Raw genomic sequence first — 24,553 nt, forward strand, 5'->3', positions numbered from 1 at the left:
CAAATATTTCAGCAAATGAGATAAAATGGAGATGTCCTTTGTTGCGTGTATTCTTCTTTTCAGCGTTAGTGCTACCCATATATAACTGCACGCATTTTCTAATGGAGAAAAATGAATGGCTTGGAAATGTGGTAAATCACTGAGCAACTATATATGAACTGAAGGATGGCATTCTTCCTGAACAAGCAAATGTTATACCTTAGCTTCCAGCATTGTGGCATTAGTAGCTGGTGAAGATTCAGTGGTTGAAGTTGAAGGAAATATGTGGAAACCGGCATCCCGTGGTGATCGCACAATTTCATTCTGACGATATAATCTGTGATGGCGCAACTTTGACACCCAAGCATCAAATGAATCTTGGGACTTTACCTAATTAAAAGATCAGCATGTGTGAGGAATCCAGTAATAATATTTGATGGCCCTTTTACATCATAATATGGAAATAAAAATTAGTAGAAATACTCCTTACTTTTAAATGGTAGATATGCTCCTCGGTGTCAAGATCTATCCTACGTGCTTTCTTTTTAATCGACATAACTGATAACCCCACATCTATGCTCCCATGAACCTTTCCTTTCTGAGTCTGAAAAGAAAATCAAAAGTAAACATTATGCACAGAGGAGGAAATAAAAGGCAAAAATGGCAATTTAATTGCTTTTTAGGATGGATGGACAGATGGATAGCTTTCTGGGCTATAGCGCAAGGGTAAATAAAATAGCAAAAGTGGGGAAAAGTTGGGGAGAAGTTATCATGTGCTGCTTACCAGGAAGGGGTTATTATGTAAGGAGTGCACTGCTCTTTTTCACACACACACACACACACACACACACACACACACATTTGATAGGCTGAAATGAATGAAAGGATGTGGAATAATTCTATACAAAACTACTTTAAGAAGAAAAACAAAACAAATGACAGATGTTTAAATACGAGAATGAAAAACAAGCCTGAGGCTATGATTCAAGTAATCTACATATAGATATAGGCAAAAATTACGCATTTAATTAGGGTGACATTTCTGTGGCAGCTAAAGAACCAAACTCAGATTAACACTGGTTCACCTTTGCAGCAGTGAAAGCTATGATGATAAAAAATGTCTAATATAACTCTGGCAGCATGCACCATTCATATACAAATACTACATCTCTAAAGATCTGAAGTTATGCTGGATAAAAGAAGGAAGATGGAAAAAGAGCAGAAATGGATGGCAGGATTTGCACCTTTTCTCTACAGTACAGGGATGTCTATATCTCTACTGGTACTAAGCATTCAAATAACATGTAACACTCAACTTTTTTAAAAGCCCCAGGGTTACTTACATCAATTGGTGACTTTGAATATTTCAACATTCCATTATCCAGAACAAAAAAGCGCTGCAGAAAAAAAAATGTAGGAGATCACAATACAGTAGCAATATATAAAACTATTAATGAAGACATAAGCACATTGCATGCAGTAACAAACGTGTTCCCTTTGGTAGCAATAGCAATTACAAGCAGCCAAGAATTTGCAATAAAAAGCAGAAGTACACATTTGGGTGGGTGGGTGGGTGCGCGCACGCACACGCACACATGTATATCTGTTTCTACACTTCAGTTTTGATCTTTGTCCTCATCTACTCAAACCCTCCTACTTCCATCACAAGCCTTTTTTTCCAACAAAAGAGAAAATAATGAGTGGGACTGGACTTCCAGTGTGGATATGGCAGACTGAACAGCTGTGCCCACAAGTTTAGCGGGCAGAGCTGACAACACAGCAATTTTTGGGGGGCTCAGGCAGGTTTTCCTGAAGCCCAGGAGTGTTCTCCAGATAAAGGAAAACACCTGGAATCACTCCATCTGCCCTCCAGATGGCTGCTTGCAGCCAGAAGATCACAAACAGCGTTTCACGTTCGACTGGTAAGAGCTAGCAGGGAGGCGGGGATGTCATCACTTTCCAAGCTGCACTGTAGCTGGCTCTCTTGGTGTTTATTGTTATTTTTGGGATTATTTTTTTAAAAAATCTTTTTTAAGTTTTGGACTTCATTTTCCTTCCAAATATAAAGGAGGACTGAGAGTAAACAATTGTCTTCCTGTTATTATCTTTGTACTAAATTTGAAGATATTAGCATTTTCCTAAATGTTGAATCAGCAGATTTGAACTTTCAGCTTTCTGTTTTCACTTTCCCTTGGGAATTGTCTGCACATTTCACTTTCGCTTGTGTAAATACATTCCGGAACCTTTCCATATCTTTGACTTTCGCTGGTTAAGCTCCTAGGGGGAGCCATAATCTACTGAGTGAGACATGGAAGATTTTAAACAGATTTTTTCTGACTTCCACCAAGATTTTAAACAGATTCTTTCTGACTCCTATCAAGCTTTTATGCAAGACATTCAGGACATCGTGGAAAATATGAGGTCTAAAATTTGTCATCTGGTTGGGGATGTGGTGGATGAAATTGAGGAATTCAACAGTGATAGAAACGTTTCTTCTAAGAGTGAGATTGGGATATCTATTGAGATGCTGGATGAAGATGGGATAGTGGAGTTGGAAAATTTTAAGGGAGAAAGAGATCTGCAAGCAATGTGAAATTGACTTTCTGGTGGAATGCCATGAAAAAGAAGGGGTCACTATGTATGTTTTGCCTTCTGCTGTGAATGTATGGCAGGTTTTCTGAAGAGAAGTTGGAATTTTTGAGGGGGGCAGTTGGGCTGTTTGATTTTGCTAAGAAAAAAAGCTCTGTGCAGATTGTGGGGATATGTAAATGCTCTGGTTTATTCTGAAGTGGGATAAGAGTTAAAGAATGTTTATCTGGATTGCCTTTAGGGTTTGGCTGATGTTATTTGTCTTTAAGGATTTGGATTAAGATTATTAGGGTATAAAATGTTTATTTGGATGATTTGGGGTTTATTAAGACTAAGATTATTAAAATTGTTGTACTATCAAGTATAATAGGGACGCGGTGGTGCTGCGGGTTAAACCGCTGAGCTGTCGATCGGAAGGTCGGCGGTTCGAAACCGCGCGGCGGGGTGAACTCCCGTTGTTAATCCCAGCTCCTGCTCACCTAGCAGTTCGAAAACATGCAAATGTGAGTAGATCAATAGGTACCGCTTCGGCGGGAAGGTAACGGCGTTCCGAGTCGTCATGCTGGCCACATGACCCGGAAGTGTCTATGACGACGCCGGCTCCAAGGCTTAGAAATGGAGATGAGCACCGCCCCCTAGAGTCGGATTCGACTGGACTTTACGTCAAGGGAAACCTTTACCTTTTATCAAGTATAATGGCAGACAATTTATGTGCCTTTTAGTTTGATTTTTATTATAGTAGACAGAAATGTATAGAATAGTAGTAGGAAGGGAATCATTAAATAAGTGTTATCTTTGGGGAGGGGGAAGTTGTTTAGGAGGTTTATATGAATTTTTTTTTCTTTATTTTAATATAAGGGGAGGGAGTAACTGTACTTAGCGATTTTTATAATGTGCCAAAGTGAAACAATGTATAGAAATAATTTGGTTTTGGTTTAATATAGAGTGAGAGACTGATTATGGAAAATCTTTGTATATCCTTGCTGTTAAAAGTTGGAAGTCACATTTTTCCTGTAATTTTGAAAAAAAATCTCTTCTGTTTTCACACCTTTTTAAGTTTCTGTTCTCTTTTTTAATAGTTTTTTTGTTTTTTCATAGCTTTTATCTCTGTCTTGAAAATTAATAAAATTCTTTAAAAAAAAGAAAATAATGAGTGGGGCTGTTAAGCAGGTATATGCATATGGGCAACACAGTTATGCTCTTCTCTCCCCACCTCTCTTCTATTCCTAATTATAGAATTACAAGAATGCTGCTTTTAACTGTTAAAGGACATGATACTTTGGCCCCTAAATCCTAATCACCTGAATTAGACAATTTACTATATATATCCTGTTAAAATAATCTTGAGTGAACAAGATTACTATAAGAAAAGGTAAGTCAGCCTTAATCATTTTATTTGATTAAAAAGAACCACAAATTATTCACACATTAAATGCAGTTACTACAAACAATTATATCAAACAACTAATAAAAGAAAGAATTCCATTATTTAGATAAGTTAAAATATTTATTTTCTGTGCTGAGTTTTTTTCTTAAAAACTATTTATTCACTTAATTGTTGTAAATTCATAGGTTATTTTACTTAACTAGAACCACTATACCATAACTGTATAATAGGTTCAAAGAGAAGGATGACTTCCAGTTGACATGACAACAGCATTACTGAGCTGTCCATGAAGCAGATGGAACATGGAGTACTACATAAACTATTCAGAACTATCTTGCTAAAGGGAATTATTCAAACTATGATTACTGTGACTCACATTACCTATTCTTTTACCCTATAAGAAGAAGGATAGAAATAGTATTAACACTTTTGACCAATGGTGTTGGAGAAGACTCCTCAGAATACCATAGACAGCCAAGAAAACAAAAAACAAATCAGCCCTCATTTCTCACTTGAGACACAAATGACCAGATTCAAATTACAATACTTCAGACACATTATGTGAAGACCTAGCTTTCTGGAATAGTCTGTAATGATGGGAAACATGGAAGGAAAGAGAAGAAGAGGATGACCAGCAGCAAGATGGATGGACTCAACTACAGCCATGATGGGTGCACCATTACAAGACATAAAGGACCAAGTTGGGGATAGATCTTCCTGGAGAAAACCTATCTATGTGATTGCTAAGAGTCCATATCAACCTTATGGAACATAATCAATAAATACACAAACTAAAGTTGCTTTGTGAATTGGAGCTATGCTATATGGCAATACTAACCTATCACTCAACTCTTTGAGCCATTTATGAGTACAGTAGCTCACTGGATCCCAAAAGAGAAGAAGTAAACTCCTGTTAAAGCATGTAACTCAAATCCTTCCAATATAGCCTACCAAAACTACAAGCCATCCATTGCCAGCTCTAGAAGTATTTATTTTCTTAATCTTCAAGTAATAGTGCCACTGCTGAATAGGGCCTCGCTCTTGTGAGGTAAGGTGTCATACTGGGACAAACACAGTATTTGCAGAATTGGATAAGGATTCTTCTAATCCTATTGGATAAGGAGCAGTCATGTCCCCAGAGCAGAGCAAGGAACAATCTGTCAGCCCTTCAAACTAGTCTAGACAAGAAGCACAAAACTAACACTACCTTTATTGTAAGGTTACAGTAACAGAATCTTGCAAGTCTGAAAGCACCTCTCCCCTCCTTTACTTTTACTTTCCAGAAAACCAGGGAGGGTCCCTTCTGAGATGCTTCCCACACTCCTTTTTCTTCTGTGGGCTGAGATACCTTTTGCATGATGGTTGTCTAGTCTGCAGCTCTTCCTTCTGTCTCCCAAGGTCATTCCCAATTACCATTATAAGATCAGACTGACACAAGCAGCACTGCAGCATTTGATGCAAGCCCTGCCCTTGTCTACATGCATTGTGATGTAACACAGATGTCCCAAAAGAGCAGAGCTTCAGGTGCAATACTGCTTTTGTCATTCTGACAAAAGCAGCAAGATCTTGCAGCTTGTACTTGAAGCTTGTAAGGGGCCTTTTTGAATTTCTGAAAGTGATTCTGCTTTATTGGGCAGAATTAAATCAAGGCTACATGAGGCAGTTCAAAGAACTCTACTGAACTACTGCATCTGAAAGCTTGACCAGAATTAGGTTTCTGAAAGCTGTGATCTTAAGCAACTTTACTCGGCAGAACCCCTTAAATGAAGAGAACCTGATTTCCTGCAAACCTTTGCATTCAGGACCAGAATTAAAAGATACAGAGGCCTCATGCCAAACTGATTCACTTTTTATATGAACCATATCAGTCAAATGCTTCTCCAATCTCAGAGAAACTTTTACTTTGTTGAACAGCAAAAATGTACCCAGTTCCATATATCATACTCAAAGGTTCCTGTATCATTCATTCCATAACTGATTGTCTTTTGGCAAAGGCTTTATTTATTTATTTATTTATTCATTTATTCATTCATTCATTCATTCATTCAGATTGAATTACCGCACATCTCCCCCAAAAGAGGGACTCTTTCAGGAGTTAATGGAGTTGGAACAATTACTTTCACAATAATCAAACTACCATTTGGTATCTTCTTATATCTGTATCTATCATCTATGCTTTTTATTGAGAGTTTTAACTACAATAAAAAGAACTAACACAAACTAAAGGAGAACAAGAAAGGAGAAAAAAAATGGGAGAAATAAAAGAAAAAGCTAAAAGTGCAAAAAAGAAAAAGTAAGAGGAAGGTAAAAAGAAAAAAGAAAAGTAGAAAAAAGAAGATATAAAAAAGATATAAAGAAGTAGCTTCTGATCTTCCCAGCAGTTAGTATTTTTCCAACATGACAACAATCCTAAGCACACAGCCAGAGCCCTGACTTGAATTATATTTTAACCTCTCTTTCTAAGTTTACATCATGACTCTCTTCTTTCTATACTCTATCCTGTCTAACCATCAACACCATAAATCACAAGTTCATTTTTTTTCTTTTTTACACAAAAAGTCCATGAGGGGTTTCCAGTCACCAATAAATACAGGTATCGTCTTTTCTCTGCTCAAACAAGCCAATTTAGCCATTGCATTTGGTGTTTTCTGTGCCACAGAGAAATACAGTATATTTTACTCTGAGTCACATACTGTATACTTTAAATTTCATATGAGAATATAATTTATACTGCGCAGTCCATTTTCTCTCCCTCTCCCTAGGCGTGTGTATCTATATTTGAAGTATGCAGTACATATTTATACATATTTATTTATATCTGAAGCATACATATGTATGTTGAGGCAGTTAAACTTCTGTAAGGGGCATATGAACACATGCTTGTTTCTAGCCCTGCAAGGAAATGAAGAAGGCTTAATCACGTTCACTTGAATGCTGATAGAATTCAACATGTTACATGAGTGCAAAACAAAGAAACGAAAAAAGTGAAACTCTCCTTCAGACTGCCATTCAATTCAAAGTCAGGAACTCAAGAGGCAGGCATGGTTCAATGACTGTTAGTCAGCGTCTGAAGAGGGTTCAGTTTGCTACAGTGCATGATGAATTTTGTCTTATAATTGAAAGTAATGGCATCTAACATGTTTTACAGGTATTTTACCTTGTGCCAACCTTTTAAAGGCCATTTCCTTTTCTTTAGCATGAATCCTTCATGTTTGTCTGGCTTCTGAACATTAGTCTGACCAATTTTCAAGCCTTCTATAATTTCCCAGTTGTCTGGCTCCTGAATAAAGGGGAGAGACGGGGAGGGAACAATACCAAACAATCAAAATTTCAGTATTATGGTTCCTATTATTCAAGTTGTTTTGGCATTGCTGATGTACTGTAGAGCTACATTAAAGGACTGCGTTATGCTGAATTCAGCCTTCAGCAAAAGGTTTCTCATTACGTATTTTGCAGTATTTGTATACAAAATTGTTTTCAAAATCTCATACAATAAAAATGAAAATCTCTTAACGAAGATGAATTAAAGAGCTGACTATTCAAAGAAGGAGTAATATCTGACTATTAAGTCATAACTTTCTCCCAGTATGTAGAATACAACAATAATTACCAATATAAACTAATTATGCCATGTAAATTACATAGATTAATTACAGGTAGTCCTCACTTAATTATCATTAGTTCAGCAACTGTTCAAAGTTTCGGTGGTGCTGAATGAATGGTACTTACACCTGGTCCCCAACTTTACAGCTGTTGCAGCGCCCCCACAGTCATGTGATCAATTCAGGCACTTACCAGCCCACCCACAGTCATGACTGCAGGTGTACTTCAACTCCCTCCACCCACCTATCTCTCCCTCATCTCTGCCCTTTTGGCCTCTCTGCACAGTAGCACTCCTTGGCAGCAGCAGCGGCAATTGGGGCTGAGGTAGAGGCCCGGGGCCTTCAGCCACCACAGCTTCCAAGCCTCTACTTCAGCCCCACTGCAACTACTGCCACGGAGTGCCACCTCAAGCCCTAAGCCACAGCCAGCCACCACAGCACAAAATCCCAGCCACCCCTGCCGCCCTGCACTCTGCAGGCCCTGCTGCACCCAGCTGACCTTTGCTGTCTTCCTCCTGATGCTGATGAGGTGCACCCAGTCTGGCCCTACATGAGGCAGCTGCTGGCCATGCCAGGCCTTCTTCCCAAGGCCATACGCACCATTCTCCAAATTGCATACACTGTTCTCCAAATCGTGCACACCATTCTCCAAACTGAACGGCTTTCCAAAGCATCATGAAAACAGTGTGCACGATTTGGAGAATGGCGGGCACAGCCTTCTTGCAATGCTTGGGAAGGCCTCACAAGCTTTCTAAACGCTTTCCGAAGCATTGCAAGAATGGTGCACACAATTTGGGGAATGGCATGAATGGCTTTGGGAAGAAGGCCTGGAGATGACAGCAGCTGCCTCGTATAAGGCAAGGCTGGGCGTACCTTGATAGCACTGGGAGGAAGATGGCAAAGGTCAGCTGGACGCAGAAAGGCCTGTGGAGCACAGGGCAGCGGGGCAGCTGGGGCCTTGCACTGTGGCACTGGGGTGACTGGCCATGGTGTGGAACTTGAGGCGGCATTCTGCGGCGGCGCTGGGGCTGAAGTAAAGGCCCAGGGGCAGGGGCGACAGGCTGACACTGCTGAAGGCCCCGGGCCTCTACTTCAGCCCCAGCACTGCCGCCACTGCAGCCAAGTGACACTGTGCAGGGCGGCCAAAAGGGCAGAGATGTGGGGAGATAGGCAGGTGGCGGGAGTTGAAGAGGAGGTAAAGGAGGCAGTCCATTACCTTACTTAGGGTGGGAAGGACCAAGCCGAGAATGGCTTGGATCAGGGTGGGTCCTCGCCTAATGACCAATGGGATTCAGTTAGTGGCAGCAACGGGGACTGCCGGGATTGCCATTACTAAGCGATGTGGTCACATGATGTGGCACTTTACGACCACATCACTTAGCGACAGAAATTCCAGTCCCAATTAGTTTCATAACTCGAGGACTACTTGTATGCCTTCTTGTTGTGGTTGCTTCATTTCATGTAATTTGCCGTTGTTCTTTTGTCAGGAAGAAAATGCATTGATAGCAGTCATTTGTTCTTTCCAGAGCCAGAATTTATGACAACAGATGCACAGTACTGCTTTCCCAAGACCATGAATAATGTGTTTTCATGCTATGCTTGACAGCAGTTATAGACATTTTTATTTAATATTTTTTTCAATTGCTGGAATAAGCATATAATTTTAAAAGGCCCTGTTGCCTAATCCAAAATTTCTTCCTGATAATGTAAATGAGAAACACATTTTAAGAAGCTGTAGGATTCTGTTTTTACAATTTTTTCCAAAGATTCACATTTTCAGTATTAGGCTGAGCAACTTCTGTTAGACCTCTAGAGATATGAAACTCAGCAGTGATGATTCAAGGTGGGAAAGATGGGCAGGATGAAAAGGATGTGAATTGGCAAAATTAAAACTGTCCATTATCATCACCTGTCCGGAAGGCATGTGCAAGCTCCATTTTGAATAAAAGTCGTTGAATTACTTGGAAAAAAAATCCAAAAAATATGCAACTATTTATATGCATGGAATGCAATCCAGAAAGTATGTTTTTTCAAGCTCTTCTAATATTTTTAAAGATGCATGTACTTTTTAGGTATAATCTGAACCATTCTCTTTTATTATTAATCCCAGCATCACTATTTTTGTAGAAATGCAGATTACCTAGAAAAGCCGACAAAGCAGACTTCAATGCCATCACCTCAATGCTTGAGGAGTGGCATTTGTCTTACAGCATTGCTGCAATCAAATGATTTGCACAGCCTTATTCAACATGTCCAACTATTACATATGTTCTGCAACCAGTTACTGATGCAGGAACCAAGACTTTACTTACTTTAGATACAGTGACTGGTTCATTCTCTAACAACTGTTTCCCAATAATCAAGTCTGTGCTTCCAGAAGAAGCATTTCGCTCGAACACATGGCCACCCTAAAGCACAAAGAAAAGAATGGAATAAATGTTTGTCATAGAAAATACCTAGTTCTCACACAAAAGTAAGACTCTTTGGGGTAGTTCTTAGAAATACACAAAACAGCTATCATCAACCCTTATAATTTCAAAATATTTTAATATTACACCACAGAAGTGTCCTATGAGATATTGTTGTTACCCAAGCTGATTCAGATGGAAAGGCAAAATATACATTTATTCTAATAAATAAACAAAATTGACAAGGTATTTTACAACTTTAAGTACTGTGTGTTATTTCATTTAATACCTTAACATTCCACAGCCTTTTTTTTCCAACTTACGGTGTCATAATTAACTTTTTTTTCCTCCCTTCCAAATTAGGAGTTGAGAAAAAGTGGCTGAAATCCACAGCTGTTTGTCTAAAGTACAATAGGAGATTATATGTGTACTCTATTTATAGAAAGTGAAAATTCTGATTCTTTCCCACATCTGTTGGTTGCCTGGATTTTTGTTCCCAGATGTGGTAGCTGTAATTATGATGGCAGATGCCACCCATAGCAAAGCAGGTCCATTAGACTTAATGGATGGATACTTTATGCAAGAACTTGTTGAAATATCTGAGTGCATTCACTTTATACACTGTAATAATTCCACACTGTATATGGAAATTAATTAGATCAAACTAAGTCAAACTCTATGTTTGCGACATGAGTTTGATCATGCCTTGAGTTGAATTAAATCTGTCAAGCACAGAATTATTACCCAGAATAAATTTATTCTTGATATATATGTTTGAAAGAACACTGATTTGAATTTCTGTCTTGCAATGTTCTTTTTGAAAGTGCTTTCTTTTAAGGAGATTCACCTGTTACCTATCAAAACATCATTTATAGAAAATGGAGGTTTTAAAAGGGCAGAAAGTTGAGATAATCTTCTCTGGGTGCTTGATATTTGCATAGGGCAAGTCATGTTTAGTTAAAACCTCTTGAAGAAACAATTACACAAATGCACAATAGAGGAACCAATTTACCAGAAATTTGGTCGTGATCTAGGGGAGGGTTGACAGCAATCTACTGGGAATGCTTTAATTTGGATGTTTGCACGAACAGTGAGTTGGGCTCATTGGACTATATGGGTTCTTCCAGCTGTAGGATTCTAGCAATTACATCAGTGAATCAGCTTCTGCCTGCTGAATGGCACCACTGGGCACAACCCAACTGGCTTATTTATATTTTTGATACAGAAATATTTGTCAGTATGCTGAAGACACATAAATCTATTTCTTCATGCCCTTGTTTTAAGATAATGATGCTATCTCTCTTAATATATGTCTTCAGGCAGGAATGGGCTGGACAAGGGATAAGAAAATGGAAACAATCAAGCAAATGGAAGTGTTCATTCTGATATACCATGTTCTGGTGGATCTGATTGTTTCTTATGTTCTGGATGGAGTTATGTTGCCTCAGAAATCACAGATGTACAGTTTGAGAGTAGTCTTGGATTCCCTGGTCTCACCCTGGTAGTGTAGGCTGAAACTATGGCCAAGAACACTTTTACCAGCTGTATAGTACAAAGTGAGTGACATCAAAACATTGTTCCCGTTCATAATTTCCAGACCAGACTACAGCAATGTGTACATAGTTTAGGAACTGCACAGCCAGTTCAAAATGCAGCAACCAGAATGGAGTCTGGGACTAACAAAGAGACAATATTATGCCTTTTTCTAAGCAGTTCCACTTGTTACTTATAGTTTTCCAGGTGGAATAATAAGTACTGGTTATCAGTACTTTAAAGCCTGAACTGCTTAGGCCCAGCTCACCTGAGAAAACAACTTTTTTTGCATTATTCCCACCAATCATTAAAATGATCAAGAGAGGTCTTTCTTTGGCTGTCAGCAACTCATCAGGACCAGGCTTTCTCAGCCTTTGCCCCTGGGTTGGGGAAAGCAACTTATTCCCTCTATACTTCAGGGTTTTACTTTCCTTAGAGGTCTTTATGAAAGCCTTGAGGATCCATCTTTTCAGACTGGCTTTTAATAAGAGTTATTCCCTCTACATATCTACCTTATTTAGAGGTCTTTAATAAAGCCTTAAAGATCCATCTTTTCTGATTGCCTTTTAATAATGTTTAGTGGTCTCAAATGTTTTAACATGTACTTTACTGTACTGTACTGTACTGTACTTAAGTGATTTACCTTTTATTGTAACTACCCTTAGCCATTTGGGAAGAGAAATATAGAAACAACATAAGCCACAAAACAGATGCATCATGAAAATATTATCTGAATAGCAAGTGTGACTAATGTTTTGTGGGAGACAGAAATTTTTCTAATCACAGAATTTAAAATGATCAAATTAAGGTTCAAGAAATTAAAAGACCAATTAACAAATGGTGAATAATTATTGGAGTACAATACTATCAATACAATCCTGCATCTCTGTAATGTATTCCTTTCTTAAAGTGGAGGTAATTACCAGGGAGGAATTTTGGCATAACCTGGGGGTAATGAAACAATTTGTAATTTCTTGTGAGTCATGGGTCAAATCTAGGACTGCCAAGACACATGTTACTGTATATAGAATTCATTTATCTTTCAGCTAAAACATATGTTTAGATTTGGAATTAATAATTAATGCCGACTCCAATTTGCTTTGTAAGTTCTGGCTCAATTCACAAAGATATATTCTATAAAGAATGATGTAACTATTTATGATCCTTTCCTTATAGACAAGCTAACAGCTCTCAAGGAAGGGTAATTCTGACACGGGAAAATTTTGTCAGAATAGCAATGGGTCCCATGTGGACCTAGAGGCGTGCTTAGGAAGTATAAATGGCAGGCACTGAGGGACCAATACTTCACTTTGACACACTGCTGGCCATTACCATCAGTATTGCAAAAAAGAAAAAGCAAAGGACTGATGCTACCAGTACTGTTCAATCATAAGGAATCAGGGAATGGCAGCAGAGCATCTGAAGGAGGGCTGGAAGTAACCCGATAGTGTCAGAATGCAAAGAACTAATGATAGAACTGAACATGATCCAACAGGGTGGGTGGAAGAATCAGAGAGACTGAACCTTTAGGGATAAGGTCTCAAGGCAGCACTGGGAGGGATTAGGCAGACTGTAAAATAATGCAACTTGAGTGGGTATACTAGAATAATGTAGGCTAAAGTAGTAGCAGAAAACAAAAGACTACAGATTTACGTAGGACTCTGTCAATATTAAGAGCAGCTACCTTTACAAGAGCGTAATTTTATGCATTGACTTTCACTTTTTTCTTCAAACAGTGAAATAAATAAAGAACACCCCAACTAACTTGCAGGGTTTCTACATCCACAATTAAAAGGACACCCTTTCACTTACCTGCCTACTCTCCCACTGGGAATATGAGGAAGAGGAGTCACTTTTATGTGATGGTGTGGAGGTTCTGTGAGCAGGAGATAGACCCTTCTCCTCAGAAGTCATCACTGCAGCTAAATTCTAGGGATCTCCTTTCACAGATTAACACCAGATTCCATTCAGTTTTCCATGGAAGGGGGGAGCCCAGTGATTTTCAGCATTTCTCCAGGAGGGTGTTCTTTACATGGACAGGTCAGATTAACAGAAAGGGGCATCCAAACCAAACCTTGAAGGAGGAAGGAAAGAGAGAGTGATGCTACACACATATCCATTCTACTATGTATTCCTGAGTTAACAAAGACAAGCAAATGTCAAACAAAAGCAGGTCTCTTAGCTTCCATCTATCAAAGCTATGAAAAGCATTTAATCTCAGTAAACAAATGGGAGCTTCTGTTCTTCAGAATAATTACTATGTTTTTCAACAGCAGAATTCTTCCTCAAATGATATTGATTACACCATTCTGATGATTTCCCAAGTGACAAGTTACTTTGCAACCAAATTGTTAAAATCTGTTCTCTCTACCCTATCCCAGTTCAGATTTATTTGTTTGGAAATACAAGGGTCATTTACAGAACAGGTTGGAAGCCGAATAGTTATGGTAATCACAGCATCTTCATTTTCTCCACAAACAAACACCATTGATATGAATATGAACATTCAGCATTACCAACAAGTAGCATTTGCATTATGTTCTGAATAACTTTGGAAACAACAGTTTGAATAGCAAAGTTAGTTTGTATTTAAGCTAAGATTTTAAACAATCAATTGTTACAATTGCCTACTAAATCTGACAAGGCTTCGTTTGAGCCTGTCTTTGTAATAGATACTATATTTTTTAGTATTAGACATTAGTGAAAACTCCCAATAGGAATAGTTTAGCCAAGTGGACAATTGGTGTGACACAGCAACCTGTACAGACCTAGGTGGATAAGGCAGAGAGAGAGGGAGAAAGGACCTGGACCTGGCTTCCAGCCAGGTCCAGTCTTATTCCCAGTTTCCAGCCCTGCTCCAAATCTCTAGTCCAGAGAATCCAGCCTAATTCGGGGTTTTCAGCCAAGCCCAGCTTTACTTCAAGTTCCCAGCCTTGCTCCAAGTCTCTAGTCCAGGGAATCCAGTCTAATCTGGGGCATCCAGTCGAGTCCAGCCTTGCTCTGAGTTCCCAGCCTTGCTCCACGTGTCCAGTCTCTAGTCCAGGGAATCCAGTCTAATCTGGGGCATCCAGTCGAGTCCAGCCTTGCTCTGAGTTCCCAGCCTTGCTCCACATGTCCAGTCTCTAGTCCAGGGAATCCAGTCTAATCTGGGGCATCCAGTCGAGTCCAGCCTTGCTCTGAGTTCCCAGCCTTGCTCCACGTGTCCAGTCTCTAGTCCAGGGAATCCAGTCTAATCTGGGGCATCCAGTCGAGTCCAGCCTTGCTCTGAGTTCCCAGCCTTGCTCCACGTGTCCAGTCTCTAGTCCAGGGAATCCAGTTTAGCCCAGGGCTTCCAGCTGAGTCCACCCTTGTTCCAAGTTTCCAGCCTTGCTCCGATTTCCAGTCCTACCTCAAGCCACAATCTAGTTCAGAGACCTTAGTCAAGTCCAGTCTTGCTCCGAGTTCCAGTTCTGCATCAAGTCTCATCCGAGTCCAGAGTTCCTAGCCAAAACCAGCTTTGTGTCCTGAGTTCGAGTCCTGCTTCCAAGCTCCAGTTGCCGTGTCCAGACCCAACCCAGTTCCAGATTGCCAGTGATTCACCATCAAAACAGCTCCAGCACACCATTCCAGTTCGAGATCTGTTACTTCCAGCACACTGCGTTCCAGTTGCATCCAGTCCTGTTTCGCTGCCTGCTGTGCCCAGTTGGGCTTCTTGATTTGAGTCTTCAAATTCAAGGACTTAATTATTGTAAATAGTTATTTAATAAAGTGTGTTTTATAAGACCTTGCCTGGCTGCGTAGTCTGAACAGGACACTACATTCCAATACCAAAAAAAAAAAAGGAGACTTAAGAGAGTGTGCAAACTATCGTATCTGAATTTCACATGCTAGCAAAACAATGCTTAGGATCATCCAACACAGATTAGAGCCCTACATGAAAAAAGAGATGCCAGATGTTAAAGCTGGCTTTAGAAAAGGCCAAGGAACGTGAGACATTATTGCTGATGCACACAGGATAACTGAGAAAGCCAAAGAATACCAAAAAGAAGTCACTATGTGTTTCATCAATTATAGAAAGGCCTTCAACTGTGTTGATCACATCATGCTGTGGAATGTGCTCAGAAAAATGGGAACCCCAGAACATCTCATTGCCCTCATGAGAAACTTATATACAGGTCAGGAAGCCACAGTAGCAGCAGAACATGGTGAAACAGACTGGCTCCAGGTTGGCAAAGGAGTGAGACAAGGCTGTGTACTCTCCCCTTATTTATTTAATTTATATGCTGAATATATATTAGGGAGGCTGGATTGGAAGAGTATGAATGTGGTTTTAAAACTGGAGAAAGAAACATCAATAACCTATGCCATGCTGATGACACTACTCTAACAGCTGAAAATGGAAAGGATCTGTAAGCTCTAGTAATAAAAGTTAAGGAGCATAGTGAAAAAATGGTGCTAAAATTAAATATAAAGATCAAACTAATGGCAACAGGTAGAACAACCAGCCCTAGAATTGATAATGAATATATCAAAGTGGTAGATAGCTTCTGTCTTTTAAGATCAATCAACAATAAAGGAACAAGCAGTCAAGAAATACACCGCAAACTAGCACTTGGTAAAGCAACCAGGAGGGCCTTGGAAAAGATCTGCAGATGCCGTGATGTGTCTATCCTGCAAAGATCAGAATCATGCAAGCCATGGTATTCCCTGTGACACTCTATGGAAGTGAAAGTTGGACTTTGAAGAAGCAGGATAAGAAGAATATTGACACCTTTGAACTTTGGTGTTGGAGAAGACTTTGGAGAATATCATGGACAGTCAAGAAAACCAATGACTCATCAAACAAATCAACCCAGAGTCCTCATTCAAGGCACAAATGACCAGGCTCAAACTATCCTACTTCAGACATATTATGTGAAGACCCAGCTCTCTGGAGAAGGCTCTAATTCTGGGAAAGGTGGAAGGAAAGAGAAGAGAACAACCAGCAGCAAGCTGTCTGAGTCACAGTGGCAATGGGTGCACCATTGGAAGATGTTTCGGCTGTCCATCTGATTTGATGTTTTTAGCTGTTTTTATGTTGTTTTGTACAGTATGCCACCCAGAGTCTATTGGAGTTGGGCGGCTAATAAATGTAAATAAACAAACAAATTTTTAAAAAAAAGATCTGAAGGACCAGATTAGGGAAAGATCATTATGGCGAAAATCTATGTATGTGGTTGCTAAGAGTTGACACCAACTTGATGGCACATAATTAATCAGTTAAAAGAGAAATACCACTGTGATATATTGCTACTAGACTGAGAGGAACAGGATTAAAACCTCACTCAATAAATACAGCTATCCTTCAATTTTGTTCTTCATATTTCACCAAACCAGACTACTCATTACATATGTATTTTGGATGAAGATAGCAATTAACAGCAAAGATACACATCAGAACCACTCAGGATAAGTTGTCCAGGATAAATGTTTACAATAATATTTTAAACTTCAGAAAATACTCCATGTGATATAGTTAATAATGCATATATGATTCTTTACATAATTTTTTTAAGATATAAAATACTGAAAGTACACTATGTAGTTGTACACCAATACATACAATAGCTTCTTTCATGTTAACAATGTATTACCTATTAGTCTGTATTTCTGTTCTTTCTCCAAGCAGTGAAATAATAATTTATTTAGTCAACAAAGCATTATTATTATTATTATTATTATTATTATTATATTTTTATCACACCTTTATATATTTTGGTTAACTCAAGGTAGTGAACATACCTAATACTCCTCCCTCCTTCTATGTTCCCCACAACAACAACCCTGTGAGGTGGGTTGGGCTGAGAGAGTGACTGGCCCAAAGTCACCCAGCTGGCTTTCATGCCATAAACCCTACAAATTTAGAAAGACCTTTAAGAATATCTCAATAGCATTGCAAAGATACTTAATAATACGGTGACATGGAATGAGCAATTTGTTTTCTGTGTAAAACAATGAAAGAACAATTTGCAGGGCAGTGATACATTTGTGCTGGTAGAATGCTATTAGTGATAAAACCCTTCAAGTGCAAAGAACTACAGATAGATGGAAAGAGAGTGGCAGGAGTGGGTTTAGGAGAAATCTTCTATGTTTATTACCTCTTACAAAGATGTAATGTTAGTTAAACTGCAAACCAATTGTGGTGCAAGTTGAAATATCCTGAAGATAGTGGACAATCCCAGATTATTTTTATCTCATTTCTCCTCCCTCTTTGTACGAAAGAGGATGCAATTCTAACAGATTCTATAGTCTGCATTAAGATATATATAAACTCCAGGTAGGGAACATATACCAAGCTGCCTGGAAAAGGACTGCAGCAGTGTCCTAATATAAAAAATGGAGCTTTGATCATGGAATGGAATAGTAATGGAAAAGCATCTTGCATAAACAACTTCTATTCCACACTGAAGAGATGTCATCAAGTTAATTGGGAGCACTTTAGCAATGAAAAAGAAAATAAACCATAGTGTTCATTATTATCTAAATTTAATTCAGTTACCCAGGAACATTTGAGGCTTATAAAATCAGGAATAGTGTGAAATCAAGCCAAAGTTTGCTGGGGAAGAGAAATTATCTAACATGGCAAATATTACAGTGTGTACAAAATGTAATCTATATTGCAATTTAATGCAATTATTACAAAGATCATCATGACTTCACTAAACTAATGCTTATTAAAATTATTTGTTAATCCAGGCAGTACTTGAAGGAGTTTATTTGCACAGTCTCTCCATCAGAAAATATACTTTGAGATCATATAATCCCTGACAAAGTACTGTTGCATTTGATTTTATTTCTCACAGTAAACTTTACTTGGTTATTTACTTGCTTTTCCTAAATATCCATCTTGTAACAGGTTCTGTTTATCCACTGCAAAATAGGAATATTCAAAGAAATGTATAAAGCATACTGAGGACTGACTAGCAGAGATTTATTTTGAACATATCCATCAGTCTTTGATCTTTCCTGGTTTGTCCATCTTAGCATACTGTTGCATTTTCATGCAATTATGCACTCAAATGGCTTGCAGGTACTTCAGTAGATTTGAATATGCATCATATGGTTCATTAAGTTCAATATCCATCATGATCACTAGAGAAGGTTATTTGCTGGAAAGGCCTGCAAAAAGGTTACATTCAGATCAAACGTGGATACTCTCTGCTGTAGCTAACCCTTGGTTTATATATATCCAAGGCACACTTTCAATAATACTAATACCTTAAATTTCTCTAGGGTTACACAAGTTTTAAATTCATAGCTTGACAATAAATTCCATCAATAATGACCTTAAATAAATAAAGGTCAAACAATAATCCAGTTCTGATGAAAAGAGCTCAATATGACTCCTGCTTTTTCTATTTCCCTCTTATTTTCTTTATTAAGCAAAACTTTCTCTCATTACAGAAGTTCTGAAGCATTCATGATAATTAGGAAATTTCCAATTAATTCCAATTCCCAGCTGATATGAGAATTTAAAAAAGAGACTCCAATTCTTCATTCTCCAAGAATCAACTTACAGGGATACCAGTATATCTGATCTAATTTTTTAGACTGCATAACCCTGTATCCCTGTACAGTAATGAATTAGAAGACATCCAATTATTTTTTTTATACAATAGACTTCAATGTTGATCTAAAGAGAATCGTATTTGATGAACTCTAAGAACTATATGTAAATCACTAGAAATTTCCTATTTAAAAACTGCCACATACATAATGTCAAAGTAGACATTCAGAAAATAGTTGATCTGAAATAATGAAATGCAATCATTTCTTATTGGATTTCAGAGCAATAGAATTTCTCATTTAGTGATAACTTCAATATTTGTCTCATATTTTGAGAGTTTCAAAACAAGCTTTATCTGTTGCCTTTAGTTTAAACCCAGTACTAAAATTGGATAGTTCAGTTGATTATTCAATTCAGGAATAGCCTATAGTCTGTACTATTAAACTTAAAATGCTCACTTTAACAAGATAGAAAATAAAAAAATATTAGAATTTCACTAAATAGGAATTCACTAAAGAGAAAAAGCAACTGACTAACCCATCTAAAAAAGTGTTCTTCTAGAGTCTTCAACACAACCACCATGGAAGAAATGAGTCAGATTAGTGTTGGAAAAGAATATCCCACATTTAAATATTAGACCATCAGGTCTCCAAAGTTGGGAAAGCTCTAAACATTTTTAAAGTTTATGCTTAAAGAGGGTGCTTCCTCAATTAATGTCTAACAGCATGTAATTCTGCCATATTCACTGAATTTTACAGATAACTTGTTTTCATTGCTCTATCATAGTAACAAAACATGTATGCTATGGACTATTTTCATCTTTACAAGGTATACTATTCAATGTTTACCCCAGGGAATTGTTCAGCATATGGTACTACATTTTCTTACATTAGCTTCTTTGTTTAAAAAAGACACATGTACAAATACCTTTGATCCATACTTTTTTTAAAAAGCAGTTAAATAGCATCTACACTAACTCCAGTAGGAAGATCAAAGCATTCTGCAGTTTCAACTGATTCAACCATGATTTGCTTTACTTTTACCTCCTCTTATAATCTCAAATATTCAAAGTAATCTATAAGAGAAGAAAATGAAATTAGCTACTTCACAAATTACTATTAAAAGAAATGAAGAGATACATGTTAACACATGTCAGTTTTAAGACACCTCAAATCCCGAAAGAGATACTCTGCAAGTATTTTATCAACAAACTAAACGGATGAAAAAGAAACCCTACATATTCTAAAAACTATATAAACAATACATAGTAAAATGAATACAGGCATCACATATTGCTGTTAAATGTTGCAAATGAGACACAAAAGAAAGAACAATTAACAGTTCTGACACATTTATGTTCATATATCACAAACTTGTCTCTGACTAGTCATACATGAATCTCAATTACATATAGTTTAAAATTACCAGGTCAATATTAGCATATATCTTAAGAAGAAACACAAAAAAGTTTCCTCCAATTGTCTATAAATAACTGTTCCCCTTCTATTCTATTTCAAAATTACCTTCATTTATCATATTTTACTCTTAGAAAAGCATCTGGTAGTATGACATTCATGGAAGTTAAAGCTCTATGCATCAATTTTTTTTAAAAAAAGATTCCAAAGCATCTGGAATAGTATCTCTCTTCTGGCTTCCAATGGGAATGGCGGACTGAACGGCTGTGCCCGCTGGTTCAGTGGGCGGAACTGACAACGTGGCAACTTTTTTTGGGCTCAGGCAGGTTTTCCTGAAGTCCAGAAATGTTCTCCGGATCAAGGAGAATACCTGGAATCATCCCATCTGTCCTCTGGACAGTTGCTTGAAGCGAGAAGATCACAAACAGCATTTCGCATTCAACTAGTAAGAGCCAGCTGGGAAGCGGGGACTTCATCACTTTCCAAGCCACACTGTAGCCTTAAAGAGACACTAAGACCGGCCACCCCATTTCTAAATCACCCAATTTATATTTCTTTTAAGTACATGTACCCCAAGAGAGGACTTCTACAGTGAGGAGAAGCTGGTTCTCTTGGTGCTTAACATTATTTTTGGGATTACTTTTTTTTTAAAAAAATTCTTTTAAGTTTTTGATTTTTTTTTCTTCCAGAGGAAATTTCAGAGATTGAGAGTAAACAGTTGTCTTCCTGTTATTATCTTTGTACTAAATTTGAAGATATTAGCATTTTCCTAAAAGTTGAATCAGCTGATTTGAACCTTCAGCTTTTTGTTTCTACTTTCCATTGAGAACAGTCTGCATATCTCACTTTTGCTTGTGTAAATACATTCCGGAACCTTTCCATATCTTCGACTTTCGCTGGTTAAGCTCCTAGGGGGAGCCATAATCTACTGTGTGAGACATGGAGGATTTCAAACAGATTCTATCTGACTTTCACCAGAATTTTAAACAGATTTCTTCTGACTTCTATCAAGCTTTTATGCAAGATATCCAGAACATTGTGGAAAATATGAGATCTAAAATGTGCCATCAGGTTGGGGATGTGGTGGATGAAACTTGAGGAATTTAAGAGCGATAGATGGGTTTTTTAAAGACTGAGATTGGGATTTTTATCGAGATGCTGGATGAAGTTTGGATAGTGGAGTTGGAGAAATCTAAGGGAGAGAGTGATCTGCAAGCCATAAGCAAAATCGATCTCCCGGTAAAATGCCATGAAAAGAACCTGGAATCTTTGAGGGGGGCAGTTGGGCTGCTTGATTCTTGCAAGAGGAAAGCTCTGTGCACATTGTGGGGATATGTAACTCCTCTGGTTTATTTTGAAGTGGGATAAGGGTTAAAGAATGTTCATCTGGTTTGCTTTAAGGATTTGATTGATGCTGTTTGCCTTTAAAGATGTGGATTTACTGTTTTGAATTGGTTTTGTTTTTTGGGTTTATTAAGATTAAAATTATTAAAACTGTTGTATTAGGGTCAAAGAATGTTTATCTGGTTTGCTTTAAGGATTTGATTGATGTTATTCCCTTTTAAAGATATGGAATTACTATTTTGAATTGTCTTTGTTTTTTTGGGTTTATTTAAGATTGGGATTATTACAATTGTTGTACTATTAAGTACAACAGCACACAACTAATGTGCTTTTTAATTTGATTCTTTTTATACTGTAGTAGACAGAAATGTATAGAATAGTGGAAGGAAGGAAATAATTAAATATGTTTTATCTTTTGGAGGGGAGAAAATGTTTAGGAGGTTTATATGAACTTTTTTTTTATTTTAATATAAGGGGGAGGAGTAACTGTACTTAGTGATTTTTATTATGTGTTAAGGTGGAATGACTTACAGAAATAATGTGGTGTTTTGGTTTAATATAGAGTAGGAGATTGATTATGGAAATTTTTGTATATCCTTGCTGTTAAAAGTCAGAAGCCACAACTTTTTGTAAATTTGAAAAAAAATTCTCTTGTGTTTCCACACTTTTTTAGTTTTCTTTCTTTCTTTCTTTGTAGTTTTTTTTTGGGGGGGGGGTTATAATTTTTATTCTTCTCTTGAAACCTAATAAAATTTACTATGGAATAATATCTCTTCTACAGCCATCTCACCACTAAGTTTTGCCCCCCTTCTTCATCCACAGTTACAACTTTGGAAGAACCTATATCTTCAGGCTAATAAAACTGCCTTAGATACACATATGGCATCAAAGCATGTCAAATAAATAAATAAGCAAGCAAGCTTATTTTAAACCATTTTTAGTGCTAGGGTCTCCTAAATAGAAAGAAAATAGCAAGTTAATAGTAATAGTTTAATAGTAATGGGATGGAAAATAGTAAATAGTAAAAAACAAGATCCCAATATATATGAAACAAATGTCCAATTTCTTCATGAAACTTTGCTGCCAACTTAGGGAATCAAAGGCAGCCTTGAAGAGTTCCATCTAACTGTGAACTTGAAAGGGCAAGGCAGATGTCACTGAGGAAACCGTAATTTAAAGCATTGTTTCAAAAGGTTTGAACCATGATTGGAAGTGTTTATTGCCATTTGCAGAAGACAAAACAATAGTAAAAGGGCAAGATAGAATATGTTAGCCATAGGCTTATGAATAACATTTGACATTACATCTGAATATTCCACTGAATATAATCCAGGAGCATTTGAGTTTGTAGGAGTTACACTGTTGGGTTTAATAGTATATGAAAGCTATCCCAATTATTGGAAGCAGTTTTTCCTTATGTTATTACAATCATGATCGAATCAGCATTAAAATTACTAATGAACATCTAACATGGAAGATAAAAGTGATACAGCATCAGTCTGCAAATTTTATTATCCTTTAAAATCTGTGTCCTTCAGTGGATTTTATTTTTATAAACAGTTTATGAAAAATGGTGGCTGAGTCAGATATTAGTCATCAGAGATTATGGCTTCAGTTGTAATAAACAGCGCAGTATACCCAAAAGGGCTTCAGGAACAATTCTGTTTTACTTTTCAAGGCTAGTTTCACATGTGTTTTTATTACTAAATTAACTGTTTCATATATTCCAATATTAATTCCCAACCACCAACAGACATTTCTATTACAACCTATATGGCAGGGATGGGCAACATTTGCCTACACACAGAAAATATGCCTTATATAGAATATTCTGATATAATTGGATTCTGCTTCACAAATACAGTAGCTGAAATCTGGACACTGAAATGCTAAATATTACTGCTTCTTATGGCAACGTCCCAGAGAAGATGGTTTCTTGTGATTTCCATGTCACAAACTGCACGTGCAAAATACAGGTATGCAAAACTCACTTTCAGGAGCAGAAAAGCACACCTCAAGCCAGTTCTCTTTCAGACATTTTCAAACTACCACTGAATGCCATGGTCCGAGAAGAGGTTAGGCATGGTCCAGAAGGGCAATGAAAATTTTCAGAGCTTCTTGGAAAGTTCTATTCCAAAATCAGTCAGCTTTGCACATTTCTAGTACAAAATAAGATCAGAAAGCCAGAGCTAACCCTAGGCACCAGAGCCAGTAAAGACATTTGGAGATAAAAACTAACAACTTCTAGAGGGTTTTATGTTCCTGAAGCTGAATAAATTAGGACCAAAATATACGCATCGTTTGTGAGACAGCTCTCCTTGTGCATCTCATGAGGGATATGATGAACTGGCAGTGCGAGGAGAAGGCAAGTTGGATCAGGATCGTGATACAGAGCAAGAGCAGCTTTAAGAAGATTAGGGCCTCTGCAGCAGCCCTCAGCAGAATCCACAACCGGAATCTGCTATTCACAGTAACAGGAAAGTTGCCATTCGTACTTATGGGAGCTTTCCTCCCTTTGCTCATAATATCCACTGGGCATCAATTCCAGTGTTAACATCAGAACAAGGGAAAGTAAATGGTTAAAGAACTCCTCCCTTCGTGATCCTAAACCAACCTCACCTATCCCCCACATATAATTGGTCTTTTGTTAAAAATAATAATCTGCCTGATCCGGAATTTAGTCATCACCGCATTAGTTTCACTTCATAAGTGAGAGTAAAATGAGTATTTTGAGAATACGTTGCTAAAGTTAGAAGTGAGTGCAGATTGAC

General features: G+C 37.7%; 1 protein-coding gene across 1 annotated transcript in view; it reads right to left on the minus strand.

Annotated features, from left to right (window-relative positions):
* Positions 1-24,553, minus strand: part of OSBPL6 (oxysterol binding protein like 6) — a 96,551-nt gene that overhangs the window by 46,029 nt on the left and 25,969 nt on the right. Inside the window, exons 2-7 of the mRNA XM_063318129.1 lie at positions 13,311-13,572; positions 9,870-9,965; positions 7,113-7,235; positions 1,323-1,376; positions 470-583; positions 199-369 (exon numbers count right to left, since the gene is read on the minus strand). Of these exons, the coding sequence (XP_063174199.1) occupies positions 199-369; positions 470-583; positions 1,323-1,376; positions 7,113-7,235; positions 9,870-9,965; positions 13,311-13,412 (660 nt within the window). The 5' untranslated portion in view covers positions 13,413-13,572. The remainder of the gene's footprint in view (positions 1-198; positions 370-469; positions 584-1,322; positions 1,377-7,112; positions 7,236-9,869; positions 9,966-13,310; positions 13,573-24,553) is intronic.

This window comes from Candoia aspera, chromosome 1 (genome assembly GCF_035149785.1).
Source record: "Candoia aspera isolate rCanAsp1 chromosome 1, rCanAsp1.hap2, whole genome shotgun sequence".
NCBI lineage: Eukaryota > Metazoa > Chordata > Lepidosauria > Squamata > Boidae > Candoia > Candoia aspera.